The sequence below is a fragment of the Mirounga angustirostris genome, unplaced genomic scaffold (assembly GCF_029215605.1).
Source record: "Mirounga angustirostris isolate CCGP_5_RB_7025 unplaced genomic scaffold, mMirAng1.0.hap1 SCAF_16, whole genome shotgun sequence".
Lineage (NCBI taxonomy): Eukaryota > Metazoa > Chordata > Mammalia > Carnivora > Phocidae > Mirounga > Mirounga angustirostris.
The window spans coordinates 46352997-46378677 of NW_026991724.1; the positions used below are offsets into that span (position 1 = coordinate 46352997).

The following is a 25681-nucleotide window of genomic DNA, read 5'->3' on the forward strand; positions in this document are numbered from 1 at the left end:
ATGTTAGGAAGCCACGCGAGGGCCGGACTACGAGTCCCAGAGTGCTCCGCGCAGGCAGCCATGTTGGTGAAGGGCGGCCGGAAAATGTGGGAATGGGTAGAGAGCCGCAGTCCATCTGAATACTCTGATTGGTCATGGTCTGGTAAGTGGGAGGGGCGTGTACTCTTTGGCTCACTCTGACTGGATGAGTCAAGGGGCAGTGTTGGGGAATTCCCCGCAGGGCGGAAGCGCCAGGGCTTCAGGCAGAGCCTAGCTACAGGCGGGCGGCCGCTGGGGCCCCTGAGGCTTCGGGGGCCATGGCAGGGGTCGCGTGTTTGGGGAAAGCTGCGGAGGCCGACGAATGGTGCGACAGCGGTCTGGGCTCTCTGGGTCCGGACGCAGCAGCCCCCGGAGGACCGGGATTGGGCGCCGAGCTGGGCCCGGGGCTGTCGTGGGCGCCCCTCGTCTTCGGCTACGTCACTGAGGATGGGGACACGTGAGTGAACCTTAGGCTGCCAGACCCGGCCCTAGGATCCGACGTCTGATTCCCTATTAGTCTCTGACCCCGGCTTCCTAACCTTTCACTCCTAAATCTAATTTCTGATGCTCGACTTTCTGATCTCTAACCCCCAAGTCCTAACCTTTAGTAAAACCAATTTCCTATCCAACTCTGACCCTAACCCCTTAATTTCTCTGACCTTCCTTTCTTAAACTGTGGTTCATAGAGCTCCACATCCCTATCCATTGATCCCAAAACTCTTACTGACCCTAGTCCTGAGACTTGTTAGAGCTGTGGTTCAGACAGGCCCCTCCTGACCTCCTACCTCCAAATATGATCTTTGATCCTTAGCTCCCGATTCATGCGCCTTGAACTTATATTTCCAAAATCAATACTTGGCCTTGACTCTAAGATTCTACCTTCTGAGCACTGATCTTCAGATCTTACATTCAAAGAGAAAATGTAAGCTCCACGAGCAGGGATTAATAGGGGTTTAATATTTATCGAACACTACCACCTTCCAGGCCCTTTTTAGGTGCTGTGATAAAGCAGTGAAGAAAACAAACAAAAACTTACACCTTTGTGGAGTTTACGTTCTAGGGTAGGTATATAGGCAGAAGGACAGACTGACAGGAAGGAAGGGAGGGAGGGAAAAAAAGAGAGACAAGGAACGAAAGAAAGGGGCAGAGAAGGAAAGGAAGAAAAAGAAAAATGAAAAACAATATGCAAGAAAGGCAGAAAAATGGTGTGTCTGAAGGGAGTAAGTTCTTTGGGGAAAAAATAAAGCAGCAAAACGAGACCAGTAGATTATCTGGGGCAGGGCTCTCCGGGTAGAAGGAAAAAGAGATGTAAGGGCCCATGAGGGATTGCACTGGGGTTTTTTGTGCATTGCGTTTGCTGTTCTATCCACAGTGACTAAACAGTGCTTGACCTATAAGACGCACTCGGGAAATACTGATCTTTTCAAAGACCCCCGCTTAGGTTTCATTAATTTTCTTTATTGGTTTTTTGCTTTTTATTTCATTGATCTCTGTTCTGATTTTCATTATTGCCCTCTTCTGCTTACTTTGGGTTTAATTTGTTCTTTTTTTTTTTAGTTTCTTAAAGTGGCAGCTGAGATCATTTTGAGACCTTTCTTTTCTAGTATAGATGTTTCATGCTGTAAATTTCCCATAGTAGTGCTTTAGCAGCCTCTCACAAATTCTGATATGCTATGTTTTCATGTTCATTTAATTCAAGATACTTTGTAGTTTCTCTTTTGATTTCTTCTTTGGCCAGTGGATTATTTAGAAATATGTTATTTAGGGGTGACTGGGCAGCGTAGTCAGTTGAGCGTCTGACTCTTGGTTTCTGCTCAGGTTGTGATCTCGGGGTCCTGGGATGAGCCCCCCGTTAGGCTCTATGCTCAGTGTGGAGTCTGCTTGGGATTCTCTCTCCCTCTCCCTCTGCCCCTCCTGCTTGTGCTCTCTCTCTCTCTCTAAAATAAAGGAATAAATATATATATATATATTTTAAGATTTATTTATTTATTTTGGTGGGGGTAGGGGCAGAGGAGAGGGAGAGAGAAACCCAAGCAGGCTCTGTGTGGAGCCTCATGCAGGGCTTGTTCCCATGACGCTGAGATCACGACCTGAGCTGAAACCAAGAGTCGGTTGCCCAACCAAATGCCACCCAGATGCCCCTAAAGAAATTTAAAAAAAAAAGACATATGTTATTTAGTTTCCAGATAGTTGGAAAGTCTTCCAAATGTCTTTCTTGTATTGATTTTTAATTTAATTCCATCATAGACCAAGAACCCACTTTGTATGACTTGAATCCTCTTAAATTTATTGAGAATTATGTTATGGTGCCGAACATTATGTGTGCACTTGAAAAGAATGGGTATTCTGCTGTTAGGTGTAGTGTTCTCTAAATGTCAGTTAGAGGTCCTATTGGCTTATAGCTTTACCATAGTTTTATATATCCTTGCTGATGATTTCTGTCTCCTTTTTCTATCAGTTATTTGGGGGGGCATTGAAATCTCCAACAGTCATTGTGGATTTGTCTATTTCTCCTATGCTCTGTTATTAGGGGCACAAATGTTTAGAATTATTATGTTCTCTTGCTTAATTGACCTCTTAATCATTATGAAGTAACCCTCTCTATACCTGGTAATATTCCTTGCTCTAAAGTCTAGTCTGATATTAAAATACTCACTGCTGCTTTCTTTTGACTAACTGGTGTTAGCATGGTATATCTTTTCCCACCCTTTTATTTTTAAGCTATCTTTTAATACTTATATTTAAAGGGTGTTACTTGTAGGGAGCATATATAGTTGGTTTTTGCTTTTTTATTCAGTCTGACAATTTCTGCCTCTTAATTGAAATGTTTAGACCATTTACATTTAATTCTTGATAGAGTCATGCTTAAGTTTATCATCTTATTGCTCATTTTCTACTTAATACCTCTTCTTTGTTTACCTTTTCTTCTTTTCTACCTACTTTTGGAACCTGTAAATTTTGTCCCGTTGTATTCTTTTGTTGGCTCATTAGCTTTATTTAAGGTTTTATTTATTTTTATTTTATTTATTTTAGCAGGGGGGAGAGGGAGAGAGAATCTCAAGCAGACTCCCCACTGAGGGTGGAGTCTGATGCAGGGTGTGATCTCACAACCCTGAGATCATGACCTGAGCTGAAATCAAGAGTCAGACACTTAACCGACCGAGCCACCCAGGCGCCCCTTAGGATATTGTTTTTATGTAATCTCTACACCCAACATGGGGCTCGAACTCACAACCCCGAGATCAAGAGTCACACACTCTACCGACTGAGCCAGCCAGGAGTCCCTGGCTTTATTAGCTTTAACTCTTTGTTCTGTTGTTTAAATAGTTGGCAAACTGTGGTCTCCAGGCAAAATCTAGCCAGCCATCTGCTTTTGTATGGCGGTAAGCTATGAATGGTTTTTACATTTTTAGTTATTTTTATTTTTTTAAAGATTTTATTTATTTGACAGAGAGAGACACAGAGAGAGAGGGAACACAAGCAGGGAGAATGGGAGAGGGAGAAGGAGGCTTCCCACTGAGCAGGGAGCCCAATGTGGGGCTCGATCCCAGGACCCTGGGATCACGACCTGAGCCGAAGGCAGATGCTTAACGACTGAGCCACCCAGACGCCCCATTTTTTAAAAGATCTTATTTATTTTAGAGAGAGAGCAAGTGAGCAAGTGCAGGGGAGGGGCAGAGAATCTCAAGCAGACTCCATGCTGAGCGAGGAGCCTGACTCGGGGCTCAATCTCATGATCCTGAGATCATGACCTGAGCTGAAACCAAGAGTCAGACACTTAACTGACTGAGCCACCCAGGTGCCCCTGAGATTTTTGTCTTTATCATTGGTTTTGAACAGGATTTTTATGTTGGGCCTTGGCATGGTTTTCTTAACATTTCTTGTTCCTGGAAGTCATTGAACTTCTTGGATCTGTGAGTTTATAGTTTTCATCTGATTTGGAAAAATTTCCAGATATTATTTCTTCAAGTATTTTTTCTATCCCTCGTTTAGAGACTTAAGTTTCAAATATTATCAGGCTGCTTGAAGTTGTCCCATAGCTCTCTGATGTTCTTTTCATTTCATTTTTTTTAAAAGATTTTTTTATGTATTTATTTGACAGAGAGCAAGAGAGGGAATATAAGCAGGGGGAGTGGGAGAGGGAGAAGCAGGCTTCCCGCTGAGCAGGGAGCCTGATGCAGGGCTCGATCCCAGGACCCTGGGATCATGACCTGAACTGAAGGCAGATGCTTGAGGACTGAGCCACCCAGGCGCCCCTGTTCTTTTCATTTTAAAATACTCTCTTTGGGGATGCCTGGCTGGCTTAGTCAGTGGACCCTGCAACTCTTGATCTCTGGGTCGTGAGTTCAAGCCCCACACTGGGTGTAGAGATTACTTAAAAATAAAGAAAAATATTCTCATTGTGTTTCATCTAAATAGTTCCTATCGCACAGTCTTCAAGTTTGCTAATCTTTTCTTCTGCATCTGTTGCTAATTCCATCCAGTGTATTTTTCATTTCAGATGCTGTAGTTTTTATCTCTAGGAGTTTGATTTAAGTCTTTTTCTTTAATATCCATGTCTCTACTTAACTTTTGGAATGTATGAGATTCACTTATAATGAACTCTTTTAATGTTCGTGTTTGCTGATTCCAACATCTGGGTCATTTCTGGGTCAATTTCAACTGATTGAGTATTCTCATTACGGATCTTGTTTTCCTGCTTGTTTGCCTACCTGATAATCTTTGATTAAATGCCAAACATTGTGAATTTTACTTTGTTAGGCTGGCCAGTTGTGTATTCCTATAAATATTCTTGAGTGTTGTTTTGGGATGCAGTTAAACTGCTTGTAAGTAGTTTGGTCCTTTGGGGTCTTGCTTTTATGATTTGTTAGGTGGGTCCTGACCAGTGCTCTATCTAGGGCTTATTATTCCCCACTATTGAGGTAAGACCTTCCAGAGTCTTCTACCCAATGTCCTGTGAATTAGGGGTTTTTCCTAGTCTGACTGGTGGCAACAGGCACTATTCCTGGACCCCTGTGAGCAATGGGCATATTTCCTTAATCTGTTTGGATGGTTTCTTCCCCAGACTGGGGTGGGTAGTTTCTTCACATCCCTGTACTGATCAGTCTTCTAAATACTTGAGAGGCCTCTCTGCAGATCTCTAGGGTCTTTCCCTGTTTAGGTCTCTTGGTTTCTCTGTCCCAGGACACCCCCTGCCTTGCTGTCCCCAGACTCAGCTCCATCTCACTTCATATGCAATGTGCCAGGGCCCTGCCTGGGTTCGCCCTCTCTGTGCCGTGTCTTCTCTCAAGACTAGGAAACGTGGCAACCAATCAAAGGTCTCACCTCACTATGCGCCCTGTCTCTCAGGGATTGCTGTCGTTCATTGCATGAGGACCAATATCTGGAAAACTGTTGTTTCCTATACTATAGTTTGTCTGCTTTATTTTGGTTGATTCAGAGGGGAGGAGAATCTGGTCCCTGTTATATCAGCTTGGGAGGAAGTAGAAGTCCTACTTAATAAACACCAACTCACCAAATTTGCTGAATTAACTCTGACCTGACCCTCCTAGATTCCTGTGGTCATGGGGCCTAGCACACAGTAGGTGTTTGCTATGTTTGTTGAATGAAGGAATACAGGAATACTTGACTTTTTTTTTTTTTTAAGATTTATTTATTTATTTGAGACACCGAGAGAGAGAGCACGAGTGGTGGGGGCGTGCAGAAGGAGAGGGAGAGAGAATCTCAAGCAGATGCTGCACTGAGCACAGAGCCTGACATGGGGCTCGATCCTGAGATCTCACTATCCTGAGATCACGACCTGAGCTGAAACCAAGAGTCGGACGCTTAACGGACTGTGCCAGCCAGGCGCCCCAGGGGTCCCTAACCTCTGTCCTCTGCTCCCTGTCTTTGTCTTCAGGGCACTGCACTTGGCAGTGATTCATCAGCACGAGCCCTTCCTGGATTTCCTCCTAGGCTTCGCGGCTGGCACTGAGTACCTGGACCTGCAGAATGACCTGGGCCAGGTGAGCCACCCAGGGCTAGTACAGGGCTTGGGGCCGGGCTCTCAGTGCAACCCCTAACCCCTGCCCTCTGCTCCTGCAGACAGCCCTTCACCTGGCAGCCATCCTGGGGGAGGCCTCCGCAGTGGAGAAGTTGTATGCGGCGGGTGCCAGCCTGCATGTGGCAGAGCGTGGGGGCCACACGGCACTGCACCTGGCCTGCCGCATGAGGGCGCATGCCTGTGCTCATGCGCTACTCCAGCCCCGTCCCCGGTGCGCCAGGGGAGCCCCCAACACCTACCTCGCTCAGGGCCCTGCCCGCACCTCTCAAGCCGATCACCTGCCTGTTGCCTTGGACCCCGAACCCAACTCGGAGAAGGAAGATGAAGAGAGTGAGGAGGATTGGAAGCTGCAACTGGAGGCTGAGAACTACGAGGGTGAGGGTTCCCAGTCACTGGGCAGGCCCGGGCTCCTGGGCAGAGTGAAAGCACTGGGCTGTGGGCTCCGTTCTCCTGACTCAAGACCCAGCCCCTTGGGAAATAACACTGAGGCTTCAGGGACCCCAGGCATGGGGAAGGGCTCCCACTGAGGCCCCAGATTACTGAGAATCGGTCATGTGGGATTCAGGACCCGGACCGCGTGGAGGCCCGAGACCACTTGGGACCCAGACCTGTCACCCACAGGCCTAGAACTACTGAGATCTTATTGTTGGGCCCAGGTTCCGCAGGTGGAAGGCACAGCTCACCCCAGACCTCACCCCCTCCTACCAAAACCACAGGTCCTAGTCTACCCAGGACAAGGGAACTCAAGGCCAAGATTCCCAGAGATTGACACTGGGTTCAGGGGCAGCCCTCGGCCAGGCCGCATGGGAAAAAAGAGCCCATCTACCCAGGGCCCTGGCATCTGAGTCTCAGGTCCCCCACCTCTAAGCCCAGCTACCTGGACCAAGCCCCTTCCACAAAGGGACTGAGATCACCCAGGACCCAGTGTTCAGGACCCAGCCCACCCCCCACGGTCACGGGCCCTTCAACTACTCAGGATCCAGGAATCTGGGGTCCAGGTCCTTTGTGAAATAAAGACCAGAGACTCAGTCTCCCGGTCCCAGGATCCGGGCTTGCTGTCCACAGCCCCCAGGCTCTTCACCCATAAGCCCCAGACATTCCCCAAGCCAGGCATGGGCACTGCCAGCAAGTTCCAGACCCACCAAGACTTAGGCATTGGGGGTGCAGTTGCCTCTTTGACTTACCCAGGAATTCAGGAGCTGGGCCCCAAGCTCAGCCCCCTCACGAAGCCCTCCCCTATTGGCATTTGGGGCCCCGGCCCCTCACCCCCGTCGTCTGACACCAGTCACTCTATCCGCAGGCCATACTCCACTGCACGTGGCCGTCATCCACAAAGATGCAGAGATGGTCCGGCTGCTGCGGGAGGCTGGAGCAGACCTCAACAAACCGGTGAGCTGCCCTAGGGAGAAGGCGTGGCGGGGAGGGTTGCCCCCCGGGGTGGGCCAGGGCCTCCTTGACCTCTGTGCTGCTCCGTGCAGGAGCCCACGTGTGGCCGGAGCCCCCTGCACTTGGCAGTGGAGGCCCAAGCCGCCGACGTGCTGGAGCTCCTCCTGAGGGCAGGTGCCGACCCCGCCACCCGCATGTATGGGGGCCGCACCCCACTGGGCAGCGCCACGCTCCGGCCCAACCCCATCCTCGCCCGCCTTCTCCGTGCACATGGAGCCCCTGAGCCTGAGGACGAGGACGACAGGCCAGGCCCCTGCAGCAGCAGTAGCGACAGTGACAGCGGGGACGAGGGCGTGAGTCAGGAGGAAAGACCGGGCGGCCTAGCTGGGGGGTCAGGGTGAACAGGCAGGTGGGAAGGGGGGAGAAGAGAAGTTAGGCAGCGTAGTGAGACCGACCTCGGGCCGCTGCGATCAGAGAACTCAGGCAGCGGTGCCAGGGCTGTCAGGCAGCTGTCCGGGGAGACCTGGACAGGGCTGGCGGGGAGAACGCGGGGAGCAGGGCTTGAGCAGAGGGAGAACTCAGGCGGAGTGACCGGTAATGGCAGCGGTTGGCGGCGGTGGCTGACAGCGCAGGCAGTGACCGCGCCAAGCAAGAGTTGGAGAACTCAGGTGGTGGGAAGCCGACCTCGGGCAGCAGGGATTCCAACCCTGGCAGCAGCTGGGAAAGACCTTAGCCAGCAGTGAGGAGGTTGTGTTGGGGAACCCAGGTGGCAGAGACACTCCCTTGGGCAGGGGACAAGGTTGGGGGGGGAGGAGTCTGGGTAGAGGTGGGGGGTGCAGAGGAGGGAGACCCCAGCGGCCGTGGCGAAGCAGCAGGGCTGGAGCCCGAGCAGTGGCGGGCGGCGGGAGGCCATGGGTGACCTTGAACGTGGTGGTCGGCAAACTAGGAGCAGGGGATTTGAGTGGGGGGACTTGGGCTTCCAGGAAGGCCCCAGTTGCCGGGTGGGTGGAGGAAGCTGGATAGCCGGCAAGAGGACAGCCGGCTGAGCCCCTGTGCCTGCCCCCCTCTGCCCCCAGGGTGAATACGACGACATCGTGGTCCACAGTGGCCGGGGCCAAAACCGGCTACCTCCCACCCCAGCCTCAAAACCTCTCCCTGATGACCCCGTCTGACCTAATTGTTAATAGAGTTTCCAGTTTAATAAAATCCCAGTTCTGACAACCAGAGACTAGACTGACGGTCGCCTTTGCGGTCCTCCAGTTTATTCCTGGGTCCCTGTCCCTCCAAAATCAAGTGCCATACAAGCCTCAGTGGTTTTCTTTGTGCTTTATTCACACCGAAGGGTTGGAGTGGGTGACGGGGGAGGCCGGGTGTGTCCTGAGTCAGTGTGAGCCCAGCCCCTCTACCCAGCTCAGACTCAGCCCCTTGGGCCCAGTCACATGGCCCACCCTTCTCCCCGTTCCTGCAGGTTGGGGAATGGAGTGGGCTGTTAGGTGAGCTTTGGGGGTCCACAGTCCTCAGCCATAGGGTGTGTCGGGAAGGAGGACATGAGATCGGGGGTCATCACTCCCTCCTGATCTCCCCCAGCATCTCCGTTGCCTTCTTTAGCTCCTCTCTCACGTGCTCCAGCCGCTCCATGTCGTGCTCCTGGTGGGATCAGAAATGGGCTGGTCAGCACCCACCTTCAAGGGTGGGCCACCCCAGTGGTCACCCGTGAATGTGGGCTGTGTCACTTTGCACAACGGCAGCCAGCAGTGGTCATCCTGGTCCCCATGGACCGCGATGGGGGCCACAGTGGAAGAGTTACGTTGGCCAACGCGACCAGCAGTGTGGTCCGTGTTGACTGCCTAGCGAACAGCAGCAGAGAGGACTAGTAAAGGTGCCCAACTTGGATGCCATGACCCCTTTGTGAGGTGCTGGCTGTTTTGGCCACTGCCACCAACCGTGGGGACATCCCACCTCCCATGGCTCAGCAGCGGTGTCCATCTCTAGTCCGGTGAACCAAGCACAGCAGCCCCTTCCCATGTGGCCAGACTGCTCCTTACAGAGCACAGTGGTGGTAACTCAGCCACTTCTCTGCCACACTCGTGGCCGTCTTGGTTACTGTAATCTCAGCCATCTTGACCATCTCGGTCCAGCAGAGGCTGCTGCCTCGTCCTGGTGTCAGTCCTGGTCACTATGATCCATTTGTGTGGACATTGGCTATTTACGGCCCAACACTGGTATGTGTTTAGTCGTAACCCACTGGCCATTTGGTCCACCCCACTTGCCCATCACCTCCTCTGCTCACCTTCCTCTCCGAAGCCTCTTCCTTCTCCTCCTGCTTGGGCTTAGCTTCTGACTGCTGGTGGTGGCGGTGGTGCGGTGAGTGCTCGTGCCCCTCTTCTCCGCCCCCCTGCCACAGGCTGTGGCCCCCGCTGAGCACCTGCATGCCCTTCTCCTCCGCCTCGAACTGGGCTGTCTCCTCCTCACTGGCCTGCTCTGCCCCTCGCTTCTGGGGCCCCCCTCCACCATCTAGGCGCCGCTTCCACAGGCCTTCAAAGGGTTCCATGGGCCTGCTCTTCCTTTTCTCCTCCTCCTCCTCCTCCTCCTCGTCCTCCTCCTGGCGGAGCCGGCTGTGGAGCTGCTCCTGGATGGTCTGTTGCTGCACCTCAGACTTGTGGGCCCTCTCCGCTGCTTCCTCTTCCTCTTCCTCTTCCCTCACTTCCTGGCTGGGCCTCGTCTTCCCAGCCTCTTGAACCAGTAGGCCTTTCTCTTTGGTGGACGCACAGCCATAGGGCTCTGTCTCACACATCTCTGGCGGAAAGAGAGAGGATGCTCTCTGTGCGGCAAATCGGGAAACTGAGACCTGGGGGAGTTCTGGGGTCTGCCCGAGGTCCCACAGGGGGGCTGCGCAAAACTGGGAGAGGCGGCTCAGGTCTGAGGGACATTCTCTGCCCCCATCCCGTACCTCTGCAGGGAACCCCAAGGGTGGAGCTGGAGGCCAGGCTGGACACTGCGCTGTGCTGTGCCAACCCAGGCAAGGGGGCTCTGGGAGAAGACACCCCTTCCTCCAGGAAACCCTGACCGAAACCCTGGGTGGGGTGGGGGCACCCAAGAGGAACTGGGGCCTGGGCCCTGCTTACCTTTGTGGAGGAGAGCTGTGCAGGGGCTTCTCTGGGCCTGACCCAGTGTCAGCACTTCCGTGACCACCTCGGCCAGACAGCGGGTCAGCTGGGGGTGAAGGGTCAGAGGGGAGGTTGAGGGCAGGGCGGGGGGGGCAATGAGAGCAGTTGGGGGTGTGGAGAGGAGATGATCATTTAGGCTGGTCAGAGAGGGCCAGGGTGCGGGGGAGATGGGGCAGGGCAAGGGGTCTGCACTCCTCACCTCTTCCTTGGAGGGTCTTGGTGCCAAGGGAGCAGCGGTGGCTGTGGAGGAAGGAGATGGGTGCTGGGCTCGGACAACCCCCCCCCGGGTGCTGTCCTCGGTGCTGATCCCAGCTCCAAGATGCATCCCGTTACTGACCTGTCCCCTCCCCCAGCCTACCTGCCAGGTGTACCGTCCCCACCCAGAAGCTCAGCCCGCGAAGTCTCTGGGTGCACCGTTCCCGCCCCTGGTCCCTCGAGTCCCTGGTCCCCGAGCTGGCCGCAGAAGCCCCCCCTCCAGTTTCTGGCACTCACCCGCCCCCAGCAGCAGGGCCAGCGGCAGCAACAGCAGCACTGATAGGGGCCCGCGGCGCTGCATCGTGGGGCGTCCCGACCAGGGTGCTTGGTGCGGTGCTGGCTGGCGGCGCAGCAGCTGCTTATAACCCGCGCCCATGGCCCCGCAGGGGAGGACGTGACGTCCCCACCGCCCCTTCCCCGCCCGCGGCGGGGTGACAGCTGCGGGGCGGCCACCTGCCCCAGACTCTCAATTATTCATGGGGACCCACGTCCTGCACCCACTCCCCTCCAGCTAATGGCCCCTGAGCGCCTGCATAGAGGGAGGGTGCGTCCCCCAAACAGAGTCTGATGAGCTTTACAGCTGCACTGGGAAGCTGACCGGGGTTCGAAACCAGTGGCAGCCACTTGCAGATAGACCTCAGGCAACTCCTCTTTTGGGCCATTTCCTCATCTCAAAATTTGGGTCTCCTAAACCTCTTGTCCCAGAGGTTGTGGCTGGGCCCTGCCTGCATCCCAGTTCCACCACCAACAGCTGTGCGGCCCGGGGAAAACTGCCGGGCCTCTCTAGGGTTGGTTCCATCCTTTGTGAAATGGGGTCGGCGGCCGCGACTCCACAAGTGAGGCGTGGCGGTAGCTGAGTGCAGAAGGTCATTTAGACGGCACGGGGTACTGGGCACTACGCAGGTCCCAGCCCCTTCCGGCTGGGAATTTTTATTGAGCACCTACTCTATGCCCAGCCCTCTTACAAAGCCCAGGGCTTCAGCAGCGGACACACTTCCCTGGGCTCTTGGAGCAGACATTTGAGAAGGGACCGATGTAATAGTCAAGTATGCGTCAGGAAAAAGAGGAAATGACCCCGGACTCCTGCATCACATGAGCGCTGGGGGCTTTTACTCTGGCGGGTCAGGGAAGTCCTCTCGGAAGAGAGTATTTGCGCCCAGGCCGGAGTGATAAGATGGAGGCAATCACGCAAGATGGAGGGAAAGCGTCGCCAGGGAAGGGACCAGCGAGGGCAAAGGTCTGAGTCAAGAATGAGTCTGCAGAGTTCGAACAGCCAGCCCCAAAGGAAGACCGACAAGAGGCGGGTTGAGGAGGAAGGCAGGGGGCAGATCATGTGGGGCTCTGTGGATCCTGGGGACCACTCTGTCCTTTCCCGTGAGGGCTCCGAGCAGGGGAGGGACGTGACCTCACCCGGGGGTCCATAGGGTCGCTCTGGCTTCGTGTGGGGGCCCAGGGAGCCAGGAGGCAGTGAAGAGGCTCGTCAGTCACAGTGAACAGGACTAGGGAGGAGAGAGTAAGGGTGGCTTCTGGAGATACTCTGAAGGAGGAGTGGCCAGGGTCTGCTGAAGGAAGGACTGACGCAGGTGTGAGAGGAGTTGAGGGTCACTGGACGGGCACGGCGAGGGGCAGAGCGAGTTCTGGCTTCGCTAAGGCTGTGCTGTCTCCTGGACCCCTCCTAGCCGTGGGGGGTGGAGGGGTGAGGTTGAAACCGGGGTCAGTGCAAGGTGCCCCCTGTTCTAGAGCAAGGGGAGAGGACTTGGCATGCTCTCAGTTCCGGCGGTGGCCCCCAAGCTGCCCTCCATGTGCTCTGGGGGTTGTGGCCACAGTCCCTCCAGCCACAGCCCCTGGGATGGTTTAGCACCTCTGGCCAGCATGCCCAGCGAGTCGGCCAGGGTCCTCCGCCTTGCTCACAGATCCACAAAGGCCTTGGTTCTGACCATTTATTGGGGACTTCCTGCTAAGTACTGAGGGAGGGAAGGAGGAAGGAGTATTGGAGGCTTCTTCCTCTTTTCCCCTCATTCCTACAACCTTCAAGTCCCCAGATGTCCTGCTTTCTGGTGCAGGCTGGGACCGTCAGTGGCGACGGGGTCACTGGCTGATTCTGAGGAAGTAGGGAAGGGGCCCAGGCACGGAGCTGCAGATGTCAGGACTCTGCTCAGGAAAATAGGTCCCGGGCTTCCAGGGTCCCCCGAGCTCCAGGAAGCAGCCACAGCCCGGCTGACTGATGGGGGTGAGTTCTCAGCTCGAAACAGGCCGGCCCGGGCGCCTGGGCTTCTGGGGCTGGTTGGGGCCGATGTATTGGAGAGGCACGTGGGTGGGGGCCGTGATCCGATCAGTGCCAAGGTAGGGCTGGAGGGCAGGGGGCACGAGGACTGAGCCATCCTGGGGACAAAGCAGGCCTCAGGTCGCTGCCACTGCCCCAGGCCTGCACCCTCTGCCTCCCCGCGTGCGATCCTCGCCCGCCTCACCTCTTGCTGATTGCTCTCCAGGAGGGCGATGAGGAGGCGGGGGATGGCGCAGGCCGTGGCGTTCACCTGGGAGAGAAGTACGCTCGCGTCCACATGATGACCTCCACTGGCCTGGGAGAGGCTGAGGTGGCGTGGGCCTAGGAGGATGGAGGCTCTGGGGCGGGTGGGAGGGGGGTGCGGGCGCTCACCGTGTGGGCGAACTGCAGCTCCCCAGCCTCCTTCTGGAACATGATGTGTAGCCGGCGGCTCTGGAAGTCCGTGCAGTTGGACGCGCTGGTGACCTGGGCGAGGGGGCGGGGTGGGCTGAGAGGATCAGCTGTGGGGGGGTAGGGGGTCCCGTCTCGTTCCCACCAGGCATCCCCACCGCACGGGGGGCTCACCTCACCGAAGCGGCCGCGGCCTGGCATCCAGGCCTCGATATCGAACTTGCGGTAGGCGGGAAGGCCCAGTTCCTGGGTGGGCATATCCAGGATGCTGCCGCGGAAGAGAAGGTCATGGTGAAGGTCAGTGGGTGAGAGGCGGAGGCGGCGGCAGGGGGGGGTGACAGAAAAGTGGATGGAGAAGAGGGTGGGGAGGAGAAAGCATGGGCCACTCTCAGCACCCCCGGTTTGTAATGGGTCCCCAAGGAAAAAGCCCACATCCCCAGGCCTCTCTGGAAGCCTGTGACGGACAGGGCTCGGGGAGGGGGGCGTGGGGCTGCCTGAAAGGGAAGGGGTGTGCCCCCACCTCCACTCTGCCCAGGGTGCTGAGGCGCTGCCTGGGGTGAAGTACAGATGGGGGATGGGGTGGCACCGAGGGATCGGAGCCAGGAGAGGGAAGGGGCCTGGGCCTCTACACTGGAGCGCCCTGTGCTGCTTAGGCTGCTGGCCCCGTCCTATGGTCCTACACGGGATTTTACAGCCTGACAGACACACACCCTGCAGATAGTCCTAATACGGGAAAAGGGGGCGGGGGGGATGGGGGTGATGAGGCTGTTCACGATGAGGGAGTACCTAGCCAGCCCATCCCTCCTCCCGCACCCCCACCCTTCTCCGCACCGGAAGTGCAGGCCCAGCTCAGTCAAGATCTCCATCTGCAGGGACAGGAACTCCTCCAGCAGCTGTGAGCTCTGCTCCAGCCCAGGGCCTGTCACTCCAAACATCTCCACCTGGGGCAGTGCAGTGGGCACAGGAGTCAGGAGACCCTGGATCACTGTAATGGCCCTCCTCCCCAGTCCCAGCTACACCAACCTTGGTGAAGTGGTGTACTCGATATAGTCCCCATGGCTCCTTCCCTGTGTCTGTCTCAGCCCGGTAGCAGGTACTGGAACAAACCATCCTGGGGGAAGCAGGGGAGGTGGTGTCAGGGAGGGGAGAGGGAATGTCATGGGTGGGGACAAGATCTAAAGGAACTGAGCATCACCTGATGGGCAGGTCCCTGAAGGCCACGGAGTGGTCCATGAAGTAGCCTGGGGGAAGAGGGGAACAGGATAGGTCAGCTAGGGGCGCCACCCATCCACAGGAAACCTCTGTGAGAATTAGAAAAGGCACCCCTCTGGTGGACACAATCTCACGGCAAGGCAGTAGCTGGATCCTCACTGGGCTGTTGTGCAGTAAACAACCTACACAACCGTACATGTTGGCCCTGGGGTCACTGGGACATCCTCGGCAGGCAGCCATCATCCCTAGGATGCTCCTGGTTGTCCCCCTACAATCCCTGCTGCTCTGAGGATGCTGGAGGTATCCTCACCCCTGCTGTTGCCCCCAGGCAGGTGCTTACCTGCAAGCCCCACCTCTGCTGTCCCAGCCAGGTTGAGGTCTTCAAAGCGGGAGGGGTCGATGTTATAAATCTGGGATGGGTTGGCATTTGGTGTCATCCCACAGCCTTCCTGGGGAGGAGGCCAAGCCACAGAGGTCAGGGTACAGAGGACCTCGGCCTCCATTTTGCAGTCACAACCCCCGCTCCTCTCCAGGAAGCTTCTGGAATTGCCCTGGCCGCCTTGTTGTGGCCCGACACCCTCAACCCGGTCCCAGGGTGGTCTCTGCCGGGGGAGACAGGCTGTTCTTCACGCCTGGGGTCCCCAAAACTGGCACACAGCTGGGCGTGGGGAGCACTCACAAACACAGCTCCTCGGAGAAGGTCTGGCACTGTCATGGGAGTGAAGCCCTGTGAAGAGGAAGGGGGTGCGGTGAGGAGCGCAGCCAGGACCCCCACCCGGCCCCAAGCTCAAACCGGAAGCAGCGGCACCACAGAATGGGCCACAAAGCCCACTCCACCTCAGAGGAAACTGAGGAAGGCCTGAGCGGTGGGCTTGGAGCTGGCTTCGGGGCCCTCTGCTGGGGCTTCACAGTTTCCTCACTCAGTTCAGCGACACAGGGTAGGGGGAGGTATAGTGAAAGCTTCTGTGGCTCCCCAGCGCCCTCAGGAAATGTCTGGGTCCCTCACCGCCGCCCACGCCCCACGCCTCCAGCCCCTGCCAAGCCCTCCCGGTTCAGTAACACATTTCCCTGGTGCTCCGTTTCTGCTAGAGGCAGGCGGGGAGGTGATGGGCTCAGGCTCTAGGGCCAGCCCCAGGCAGCAGCCACGACATCCTGGGCTAGTCACGCCCTCTCCAGGCCTTCATTTCTCTATCTCTGAAGTGGGGATAATAATGGCACTACCTCCCACCGCTGCTCTAGGAACGAAATGTGTCAATAATACGTGTAAAGCTCTGTAAACAGTGACTAGAGCAGAGGTGTCCCCCCCCCACCTCCCCGCCTTGAGCGTTCTGAGTCCGCGTCCATGCCCCCCCGCCCCCCCCCCAACCAGGCAGCCCTCCCAGACTGGCCCATACCCGGTGGATGAGCTTGTTGAGTGTGAAGTTGACCAGGCCGTGCTGCAGGAGGGCCCCAGCCCCACGGAGGTAGTAGGAGCGGTGGCCGGACACGTGGGACAGGCGCCTGGGAGACAGATGGGCAGACAGGCGGGTGTGTGTGGGCCGGGGCTGGTGGGGGATGAGGGGGACTCTTCTGCACCCCAGGGCAGAGGCCAGCTGCCAGGCGGGGGACTGGGCATCAAACATTCATGCAGGGTGAGGCCCCGGCGGCTCCCACCCGGTGCTGAGCCAGCTGCTGGGGTGGGGAGGGTGGGTGGCACTTACTTCTGACGGATGATGTCAAGTTTCTCGGCGATTTCCAGATGGCCCCGGGGTGGGAAGGAGAAAGCTGGACCAGGATGAAAAGCGGTGGGGTAAGAGTTAGGGGGAGAGACATGGAACAGGGACAGAGAGAGGATTAGAGAGCCGGCAGGAATGAGTGGCAATAAGACAGAGAGGGAGACCAAGGGAAGGGGGAGGAGAGGAGTGGAAGGGAGGGGGAGGCAGGGAGAGAAAGGGAATGGGGTGGCGGCAGAGACGGGCCTGGCAAAGGGGGAGAGAGATGAACAGAGACACAGGAAGCAGAGGTGGAAAAGGAGAGAGAGGGCAAAGGGAAGAGAACATTAGGAAGAAGCGAGAAAGCTGGAGGAGGACAGAGAGCCAGGGCCAGACCAGAGTCAGGGAGGAAAACCCAAGGGAATCAGGGGCCAAAGTGGGGCAGGGACAGACTGCCGTGCACACACAGGACGGAAGGCTGGGGGAGGGGCACAGGCCTTCTACAGGGTCCAGCTACATCCCAGACCCCGGGGGTCCCCACCCCAGCCTGGGGGGTGGCCCACCTGGCTTGTCTCCGACCACGTGCAGCACTCGGGCCTGGCTCTCGTCCCCGATGGGCTGCAGAGAGACAGCGGGAGTCACAGGGGAGGTGGTCCCAGGCGGACCCCCCGGGCCCCCCCGGGCCCAGCACGGTGCTCACCACGTCCGGGTGGGTCCGGTTGGGCAGCCTCAGCGCCTGCAGGAAGAACTGCTCCTCGAGCTGGGTCTCCTTGGGGTACAGGACCATGAGCTGCTTGCGGATCTCCCGGCCATGTGCCCGCAGGCTCTGATATTGGGGGTCCTGGGGGCGGGGGCAGGTGGGGTCAGCCCAGGAAAGGGCAGGGGTCCCTCAAACCAGTCTGACCTCGAGCCTTGCTGGCAGAACCTGTGTGGCGGACGCTCATTGTCTCTTTGGCCCGACATGCTGAGTTTCCTTTTGGGAAATTCCCTCCCTTCCCCTCACCACCATGTGGCATGTCCAGAGGGTCATGACTCAGGCCTGGCCTACCAGAACATTCTATGGCCTTGGCCACAGTGACAGGCTCAAAGACAGGCACATGACCCAAGCCCCAGGACTACGGGTGCAGCTGTCAGGGAAGTGGCCCCCTTTGCGCGCCATCCTGGCTCCCCTTTCCCTAAGGGGAGAAAGTTGGCCTGGGAATGAGAAGAAAGCGGAACCAAATATGGAGCCAGGACCCAGAGCCGGCCTTTTGTCTCATGAATCAATAGATTCACTTGGGTCAACAGTCCTGTTTGTTGTCTTTGGTCACATTGTAGGAATCAGGACTCATGGGGCACCTGCCCGCTCCCACTAGGGATGGGCATCAACCCCCTGTAGTACCTGCTGCACCTCACCGTTGTCCTGGTTTACCTGGTGGAAGAGACGGAGAGGGTGATTAGGTTCCTGAAGTTGGGGCCAGGGAGGTGGGAAAAATGGAGGGGTGAAAGGTCAAACAGGGCCAGGGGGTGTGGGGTGGGGGTGGGGAAGGGGTTCTGAATTCCTTGCTCTGCAGATGCCTGGCCGGACAGACGTCTGTGCCTCAGTTTCTCTCTCAGTAAAGCCGGGAGGAGGCAAGATAACGGACAGTAATCACACCTGCAGCTCTGTTGACCAGGAGCTACCTGTCTCCACAGAGGGCTCTCACACGGTCCTATTTCTCCATAACCTACTCCATAAAGCGGGCCTCGCTGTGCTCCCCATTTCGTAAATGACAAAACCGAGACTTGGAGAGGTAAAGTCTGTGGACTTGTGACCTTCTACGATCTGGAGCAGCAGAGGAGAAAGCAGGCTAGACTGGAGTCTGAATGTGGGGTGCCTCCAAGCTGTGCGTCCTTGGGCAAACCTCGTCCCTTCTCCGAGCCTCGGTATGCCCATCTGTGAAATGGGCTCACAGGAGCTCCCCAGCAGGGTTGGCGCATGGCTTCCCTGGAAAGATGGGTTAGCACTCACTGAACGCTAACTGTGATCACTTCTGTTGTCTGCACTGTCTGCCCGCCTGTGACGCACGTCACCCGGGGCCTGGCACTTCCGTAGTAGGGTCACCGGGAGATGTCACTAGCCTTGCAACTGGCCTTCGAGCGGAGTGGTGGAAAGCAGCCTGAATGCCTGGGTGCGAATCCTGCCCCAACTTTCTGGCTGTGACACGGAGGCACATTTTTAACCTCCTGGGGCCCCGGTGTCGTCAGTTGCAAGTTGGGTTTGGACTGTCCCTGTCTCCCAGTGTTGTGAGGGCTGCACCTAGAACGATGCTTGGCACACAGTGACTGCTTATATAAATGTCTGCTGTTGATTTTATGATGACTTTTCCACCCCCTGTGGCAGATGCTGTTGGCTGTCCAACCCAAGACTATTTGCCCTCTGTCCTCCAGTCCCACAGACACCTGACTCAGTTCACCCTCCCTGCGCAGCCTGTAGTTCAGGGAGCGTGGGCTGCCTCTCAAGGATCCCTAAGCCCGCTGCAGTAACTCTGTCCCTCCTGCTGATGACAGGTGTGGGTGTGGGGTGTCTGGGCCCAAGAGGCATGAGGGGACCCTGCTGGATGCTTCGGGAAAGTCTCCCTGCTCTTGAAAAAGGGCACGCAAGCCCCAGAAAAGTCCCGTTTTCTACCTCCGGCGGCATCATACAAAGAGATGTGGGTACTACGCCAGCCACCGTGGACTGCGAGAGGGGAAACTGAAGTCGAATCAAGAGGGTGAAGCTCCGCCCACCTAGGACCCCCATGCTCACCAGCAGGGCCCGTACTGCCTCAGACACAGCCTCCTTCTCCTCCTCCAGACTCCGGATCTGCTCCCGCAGCTGCCTCAGCTCCTGCCATGTGGAGATCTGGGGGTGGACACGGGAGGGAAAGGCGTGAAGTGGCCACTGTGTCCTGCCCCTTCTTCCTGCAGCCTCGGCCTCTGGCCACCTGGACCCCAGTGGCCAGTCCCCCTCCCTTCCCCCCCACCCCACACTAGCGCTCCCTGATGTGAAGCCCGTGGCTGCCCAGAATGAAGACACGTTTCCCAGCCTCCCGCACAGCTGCGTGTACTCCCGTGTCCAAGTTCAACCAGTGGACATGAGCAGAAGTGGCAGTGTGACTTGGGTCACCTCCTTAAAGATAAGCCCCCACGTTGGACTTTCTGTCTCTCAGTCCCCTGGGACCAGATGACGGACTGGGAGGAGAGCCAAACTGGACAACATCCTGAGGGATGCGGAGCAAGAAGGTGAAAGGACCCAGGTGCCAAGGGGCATGGAGCTGAGGCCCCGCCAGCGATCACCTCGGAGTCTCGCAGAAGAGAGAGGCAGCCGTCCTCTGGGGCTGCCACGCCAAACCTGTGCCCTCCCACACGGCAGGCTCGGCTCTCGTTCATGGGCATCCCTACGGCTGTGAGGTCCCTCTGTGAGCCCACATCCCTGGGCAAACCCCTCGGACCTCTCTGGCTGTGGTTCTCCCTTTGACCAAATGGCGCAAACAACACCGTCCTCCCTCCTGGGGGCTGGACGCAGGAAGGGGAGGGCAGGCCACAAGGCGGCTCCCCCTGGATGTCTCCTGGACACTTCATGCTCACTCTGTGCAAGAGTGACTCGAGGACAGGCACCTCTTCCCCCAGATCTGCTCTTCCTCCTTAGGCACAGCCCCAAGAACTCCCATCCCCCACCCCGGCCCTGTGGCCAGGCACCATGTCCTGACCCTTCTGCCTCAGGGACATCCATCAAGTCTGTCCTCCTCCCATCCCCTGACTCCTGCCCCCATCCAGAGCCTGTCCTCTCTCGCGAGGACCCCTGTGCCAGCCTCCCAGCCTGCAGGCTCACCTCCTCCAGCCAGAGTTCTTACACAAGCGCTCTCCCGCCTGAAAGCACCCATAGCTTCCCAGGGCTCCGAGGAACAATTCACATGCCTTGTTATTGCCCAGAAAGCCACATGCCATACTTCTCTTCACGCTTCACGCCCTAAAGGTGTGTTTTTCAAGCTTTGGGATGTGATCCATTAGTAGGCTGTGAATAATTTAGGATCTCTAAACCAGCACTTTAAAAGGCTGTGGTAGGGGCTCCTGGGTGGCTCAGTCGGTTAAGTGTCTGACTTTGGCTCAGGTCATGTTCGCAGGGTCCTGGGATCGAGCCCTGTGTCAGGCTCTGTGTTCTGCAGGGAGTCTGCTTCTCCCTCTCCCTCTGCCCTTCGTCCCTCATGCGCACTCACACACGCTCTCTCTCTCTTTCGCTCTAATGAATTAATAAAATCTTTTTAAAAAATAAGTAAAAAGGGGTGCCTAGGTGGCTCAGTTGGTTAAGCGTTGGCCTTCGGCTCGGATCATGGTCCCAGGGTCCTGGGATCGAGCCCCGCATCGGGCTCCCTGCTCGGCGGGAAGCCTGCTTCTCCCTCTCCCACTCCTCCTGCTTGTGTTCCCTCTCACGCTGTCTCGCTCTCTGTCAATTAAATAAATAAAATCTTAAAAATAAATAAATAAAAGGCCTTGGTAAAGTACACATAAAATTTGCCATTTTAACGATTTTTAAGTGTACAGTTCAGGGGCATTAAGTACCTTCACACTGTTGTGCAGCCATCCCCACTGTCCATGTCCAGACCTTTATCTTCCCAAACTGAAACTCTACACCCATTAAACGTTATCTTCCCATTCCCTGCTCCCCCCAACCCCTGTACGTATATACCTCATTTTGTTTATCTATTCATCCATCTACGGGCACTGGGGTTCCTTCCATCTTTTGGCTACTGTAAGTAATGCTGCTATGAACGTCAGTATACAAATACCTGTTCAAGTCCCTGCTTTCAGTTCTTTGGGGCATATACCCGGAAGTGGGATTGCGGGATCATAGGGTAATTCCATGTTTAACTTTTTGAGGAACCGCCACCCTTTTTAATTAGTTTTTCTGAGCCTTAGTTTCTCCTCTGATAAAATGGGGGCAATAATGGCACCTACCTCATACGGTGGATGTGAAACTGAAACGAGGCAAATATGTACAGAGCACTTAGAACAGGACCATCCTCAGCACCTCAGCAAGGTCTAGCAATATGGTGACTCTGGTTCTCGATCCCTAGCATGTAATATTGTATTACTTACCAACTTATTCTCAACACCTGGGATATAGTAGATGCTCCTTAAATAACCGTTCGGTAGAACCGTTCATTCATTAGGTAACCCTATCTACCCTGCTACCTGTGGGGCAGCGGCAGGTCTCCACCTCTTACTCTCCAAAGGCAAACCCCTCCACCCTCGTCTGATTCACATCCCTGTCCCCCATGTTCTGCCCCCTCCCCCCATTTTCTTTTGTCGTTTTAAGCCTGGCATGAGGTTGGAGCCCAGAGGACATGGGCAGGTAGTAAGTTCCTAAGCGCAAAGCAGGTACTCAAACCGACGCATAATGGGTGTGTAGATAGTAGGGCCCTAGCACTCCGCGGATAACTGGCACACGTATGCGTGCCAAGCACACCAGGCTGGCTAAACTTGGGGAGGAACGAAAATTCCCGTAATAGATTCGCCCCCTGCTGGAGAGTATCTTGCAAGCCCAGTTCGGCCCCGCAGCTGATGGCCCACGCAAGCGCACTCACGATCGCGGGCAGGTCTTCCGGCCGCAGCTCCCCCTTGCGGAGCCGTAGGGCGCGCGCGGCCTCTTCCGGGCATGCGCAGAGCGACTCCATGTCCAGCTGAGGGAGAGCGCTGTAGCCCTCGCGCGCGTGCTCGTACAGGAGGTTCCGGCCTTGTCTCTCCGTGGCAAAAGTTCTCCTTGGGCTATGGCTGCAGACACAGCCTCTCCGGGGCCAAAGACCCCGAGCAGCCACCAAAGGCCACAAGCGCCGCGCCACGGACGCAGCCATCTTGGACAGGAGACAAGGAGCCACGCACCCTTTGTCCCGCCCACTCCGCGTTTAGACCAATTGCAAAGCAGCCGCCCTGCCAATCAGACCCTGGACCGGGTGAGTGCCTCTCGTGCCTCAAACAGAGTCCGACGAGAAAAATTGACTGAGATTGACTCTGTCGTTGACCAATCGTCGCTTGTGTCCCGCCCCTCAGTGCACACGAGAGGCAGGTCCAGCCAATCCCGGCTGGGATGGCCTCCGGAAGTGGCTAGAAGCCTGTTCAGCGTGCCTGCGGACCCAGCTAGGGTCGGTTGAAGTAGATGGGATCCTCGGGTTCTCCAAATCTCCCCGGCCTTCTCCTCAGTTTCCCTTCTCCTCCTGTGTGCGGGGGGAGGGGCGGCGGGTGGGCGGGAGAGGTTGCTGGGTGCCCGAGAGCCTACTCAGAGCGAAACTAAATTTAAGGAGGGAATTTCTGTCAGCAGCGTGAGGGGTTGTGGTTCGACCGTCAGGAAATTCCTTGGGTTTAATCCGAAGGCTCTGAGGACAGGATGGGGAGAATTGGGGCCCTTCCCCGGCTACGGCCACTTTTCCCTCTTCCTTCCTGATTCTCTCATCCCCTAACACAGGGACCCTGCTGGCAGCGGGATGTCCTGGTCCGGCTTTCTCCGTGGCCTGAACACGTCCCTAAGCTCTGGTAAGTTGGGGGCTTGAGCTGCAGAGACGCAGCTGGACGAGGGTTATCCCCTCTGGGACTTGGGTGCCTCTGCCGCAGCCCCGGGGGGAAATCGGGGTTTTAAATTAGGGATGCACGGATGCATGGTAGGTTTTAGCGGAGCTCGGGCTGCAAGGGCAAGAGGTGGGAAGTCATTGCGTTGGGGGCGACTAGAGGTCGTCAGGTGGGTACCAGGAGTTTGGGTCAATTATTGATTTCCTCAGCAAATACTTATTAAATAACCTCCCCTGGGTGAGACATCCAAGCAAAGGGTTTAACTCATTCATTCAGCTGATATTTTTCAAGATCCTGGTGTGTGCCAGGCACGGAGAGGGATGCTTTGTTTATGTCCTTATGGGCTCGGCAGACATCAGATGCTTCTCATGGCCAGTCACTCTGCAAACTTTTATTAAGCACTTTCTGGTTGCCACTCACCAAGGATCACATGACAGGCTTGCGACCTGCCCGGGAACTCTGGGCTAGTTTGACATGCATCTCTCACCGTAGCCTCTCATACACCGTATTCGAGGAGGTGTGATTCTGGTGCTTCTGATACAGTGAGGACACCGAGGCACTGAGAAGCAGAGTCTTGCTCAAGGGCATACCACTAGGAAAAGGCTTCTAGCAATGTCTCACCCCCTTTGAGGATTCTACTGTAACTTGACACATAAGGAGACATAGAAATGGATAGTAGGGCCAGGACCTGCCCTGGATAGGGAGAGAGTATAAAGTTTGAGTGTAAAAGGTCATCCGTCCTAGTGACAGGAAAAGGATGAACCTAAAGCCCTGAACTGGGAGCTCCAAGAGGGTATGCCCAGGGCTGTCTCTGTCACCATTGTGCCTCCATTATTGGGGCCAAGACAGTAGGTGCTCAGTGAATGTTTGCTGAAGAGAATCTGGTTATGGTGGCATCTTCTTACATCCTATCCATGAACAAATCATCAGTTTGCCTTGGAAATATATTCCCTCCCCTACCTGTCTTCTTTTTTTTTTTTTTTAAAGATTTTTTTATTTGATAGAGAGAGACACAGCGAGAGAGGGAACACAAGCAGGGGGAGTGGGAGAGGGAGAAGCAGGCTTCCCGCGGAGCAGGGAGCCCGATGCGGGGCTCGATCCCAGGACCCCGGGACCATGACCTGAGCCGAAGGCAGGCGCTTAACGACTGAGCCACCCAGGTGCCCCTCCCCTACCCGTCTTCTTAGTCCACTGCAGCCACACTGCTCCCTTTTCTGTTGGTGTGTCTGGGACACCTGCTGGAGCAGGATGAGTAAGGAGGCAAGTAGGGAGATGAGGTCAGGGAAGTAATGGGGGCAGATCACCTGGGGCTTCATGGGCCACGGAAAGGACTTTGGCTTTGTCCTGAGTGAGATGGCACTGCAGGAGGGAGGGCTCTGAGCAGGGTGGGGCATGATCTGACCCAGCTGTCCACAGGCTCCCTCTGGCTGCATGTGGGGACCAGACTGTAGGAGGGGGGAGAAGTAGGGCTCAATAGGCGAGGCTGGACAGGGCCAGAGTGGATGCAGTGGAGGAGGGAGGAAAGGGTCTGTATCAAAGTTCGGCTGACATCATCTGCATATGGGGGTTGGAAGTGGGTATGACGGGCAGGAGGAGGGACACCTCCCTGAAACACCCCATTGCGTTGCTGTGGAGGTGGCATGAGTTCACGTAGGTACAGTGCATAGAACAGTCCAGGACACGATGTAAATCTGATCGCTTTTATTATTTTTAAACAGCATTAAAGTCGCTACCTTCCTTGCACAATAAAAGGAGCTAATTCACATTAAATGTTTAAAATAGAACCTGACAGGTGATGGTTGCCCAGTAGATGTTATTACTCTTATTTGTGACTACCCCCAGACAGAAACAAATACATGCTTGGAACCATGCCTAGAACTCTTACCCATTCACTGGGATAAACCCCCCCCCCCCCGCCCTCCCGGTTGTGTGTTTCCAGGCCTAGCCCTGGCCTCCCAGCTCTGGGCCAGCCGCCCCATGGCCACCCTGAACCAGATGCACCGCCGAGGGCTCCTGAAGCGGCCGCCCCCACCTCTGGGCCCCACGGCCGGCCGGCCGCAGCTGAAGGGGGTAGTGTTGCGCACGTTCATCCGAAAGCCCAAGAAACCCAACTCGGCCAACCGCAAGTGCTGCCGCGTGCGGCTCAGCAACGGCCGAGAGGCCGTGTGCTTCATCCCCGGAGAGGGCCACAGCCTGCAGGAGCACCACGTCGTGTTGGTGCAGGGCGGCCGCACTCAGGACCTGCCTGGCGTGAAGCTCACTGTTGTGCGTGGCAAGTATGACTGCGGCCACGTGCAGAAGAAGAAGTGACCGCCAGGGCCACCTTGGCAGGCTGGGGTTCACCCAGAATAAGAACCTTCCTCTCTGGGTGCCCGCAGTATCCTTGGGAAGTTCTTCCAGCTCTGGAAGCACCTGGTCCTGGGTGCAAATCCTGGCTTTGCCTCTTCCAGCTGGAACACTACTTGCCCACAGGGGTTCTGGGTGTGGATTAGTAAAAGCACCCCTCTGTGCACACCTTTGCCTTCCGTGTATAGAGCATGGGCTTGGGGGGGGGGACCCCTTCTGCTGGGATAGGGCCCTGTACTGCCATCTGCTGGGAAGGGGTTGCAATAAACACACAGACCCCTCCGCCCCTGACGGTTGTCGGGTGAACCCTCCTGCACGGTATTTGCCC

The 25681-nt window shown here is 56.2% G+C and overlaps 4 protein-coding genes across 13 annotated transcripts; 2 read left to right on the top strand and 2 right to left on the bottom strand.

Annotated features, from left to right (window-relative positions):
• The first annotated feature begins 203 nt into the window (after window positions 1-203).
• NFKBIB (NFKB inhibitor beta) lies at window positions 204-19301 on the top strand. 4 transcript variants are annotated; one of them, XR_010408011.1, is made up of 7 exons: window positions 204-475; window positions 5918-6023; window positions 6103-6436; window positions 7362-7450; window positions 7540-7800; window positions 18121-18351; window positions 18809-18827. XR_010408011.1 is itself a non-coding variant. In XM_064580474.1 (6 exons), the coding sequence occupies exons 1-6, from the start codon at window positions 297-299 to the stop codon at window positions 18869-18871; spliced, it is 1032 nt and encodes a 343-aa protein (XP_064436544.1). In that variant the 5' UTR covers window positions 204-296; the 3' UTR covers window positions 18872-19301. The 4 variants fall into 4 exon arrangements, 3 of the variants coding, with proteins under 3 accessions (XP_064436544.1, XP_064436543.1, XP_045747432.1); XM_064580474.1 differs by lacking the exon at window positions 18121-18351 and having other exon boundaries at window positions 18809-19301; XM_064580473.1 differs by lacking the exon at window positions 18809-18827 and having other exon boundaries at window positions 18121-18793.
• CCER2 (coiled-coil glutamate rich protein 2) lies at window positions 8759-12648 on the bottom strand. Its single transcript, XM_045891477.3, has 5 exons — window positions 11107-12648; window positions 10814-10854; window positions 10573-10660; window positions 9738-10243; window positions 8759-9094 (listed from the first exon to the last, which is right to left on the bottom strand). Exons 1-5 carry the CDS (start codon window positions 11243-11245, stop codon window positions 9011-9013), a joined length of 858 nt encoding a protein of 285 aa, XP_045747433.1. The 5' UTR covers window positions 11246-12648; the 3' UTR covers window positions 8759-9010.
• On the bottom strand, window positions 12796-22298 carry SARS2 (seryl-tRNA synthetase 2, mitochondrial). 6 transcript variants are annotated; one of them, XM_045891475.3, is made up of 17 exons: window positions 22032-22298; window positions 19214-19309; window positions 17826-17857; window positions 17612-17696; window positions 17147-17206; window positions 17010-17064; window positions 16456-16519; window positions 16150-16255; window positions 15435-15482; window positions 15096-15204; window positions 14739-14784; window positions 14567-14654; window positions 14375-14484; window positions 13718-13811; window positions 13526-13618; window positions 13338-13403; window positions 12796-13251 (listed from the first exon to the last, which is right to left on the bottom strand). In XM_045891475.3, exons 1-17 carry the CDS (start codon window positions 22296-22298, stop codon window positions 13108-13110), a joined length of 1563 nt encoding a protein of 520 aa, XP_045747431.1. In that variant the 3' UTR covers window positions 12796-13107. The 6 variants fall into 6 exon arrangements, with proteins under 6 accessions (XP_045747431.1, XP_045747429.1, XP_064436530.1 ...); XM_045891473.3 differs by lacking the exon at window positions 17612-17696 and having other exon boundaries at window positions 17147-17287; window positions 17828-17857; XM_054511402.2 differs by lacking the exon at window positions 17612-17696 and having other exon boundaries at window positions 12971-13218; window positions 17147-17287; window positions 17828-17857.
• Window positions 22261-25522, top strand: MRPS12 (mitochondrial ribosomal protein S12). 2 transcript variants are annotated; one of them, XM_045891480.3, is made up of 3 exons: window positions 22261-22397; window positions 22907-22974; window positions 24947-25522. In XM_045891480.3, exons 2-3 carry the CDS (start codon window positions 22926-22928, stop codon window positions 25315-25317), a joined length of 420 nt encoding a protein of 139 aa, XP_045747436.1. In that variant the 5' UTR covers window positions 22261-22397; window positions 22907-22925; the 3' UTR covers window positions 25318-25522. The 2 variants fall into 2 exon arrangements, with proteins under 2 accessions (XP_045747436.1, XP_045747435.1); XM_045891479.3 differs by lacking the exon at window positions 22261-22397 and adding an exon at window positions 22467-22586.
• The last annotated feature ends 159 nt before the right edge of the window (window positions 25523-25681 follow it).

Bases quoted from the DNA above. Each gene is read 5' to 3' on its own strand.
- NFKBIB (XM_045891476.3), top strand. From the start codon at position 297: ATGGCAGGGGTCGCGTGTTTGGGGAAAGCTGCGGAGGCCGACGAATGG. The intron at 476-5,917 runs GTGAGTGAACCT...CTTTGTCTTCAG, and splicing joins GTCACTGAGGATGGGGACAC to GGCACTGCACTTGGCAGTGA. The intron at 6,024-6,102 runs GTGAGCCACCCA...CTGCTCCTGCAG, and splicing joins TGCAGAATGACCTGGGCCAG to ACAGCCCTTCACCTGGCAGC.
- CCER2 (XM_045891477.3), bottom strand. From the start codon at position 11,245: ATGGGCGCGGGTTATAAGCAGCTGCTGCGCCGCCAGCCAGCACCGCAC. The intron at 10,661-10,813 runs GTGAGGAGTGCA...CTTCACCCCCAG, and splicing joins CAAGACCCTCCAAGGAAGAG to CTGACCCGCTGTCTGGCCGA. The intron at 10,244-10,572 runs GTAAGCAGGGCC...TCTTTCCGCCAG, and splicing joins CACAGCTCTCCTCCACAAAG to AGATGTGTGAGACAGAGCCC.
- SARS2 (XM_064580460.1), bottom strand. From the start codon at position 22,298: ATGGCTGCGTCCGTGGCGCGGCGCTTGTGGCCTTTGGTGGCTGCTCGG. The intron at 14,655-14,738 runs GTGATGCTCAGT...TGCTTCCCCCAG, and splicing joins TTCAGGGACCTGCCCATCAG to GATGGTTTGTTCCAGTACCT. The intron at 14,485-14,566 runs GTTGGTGTAGCT...GCACTGCCCCAG, and splicing joins GAGTACACCACTTCACCAAG to GTGGAGATGTTTGGAGTGAC.
- MRPS12 (XM_045891480.3), top strand. From the start codon at position 22,926: ATGTCCTGGTCCGGCTTTCTCCGTGGCCTGAACACGTCCCTAAGCTCT. The intron at 22,975-24,946 runs GTAAGTTGGGGG...GTGTGTTTCCAG, and splicing joins GAACACGTCCCTAAGCTCTG to GCCTAGCCCTGGCCTCCCAG.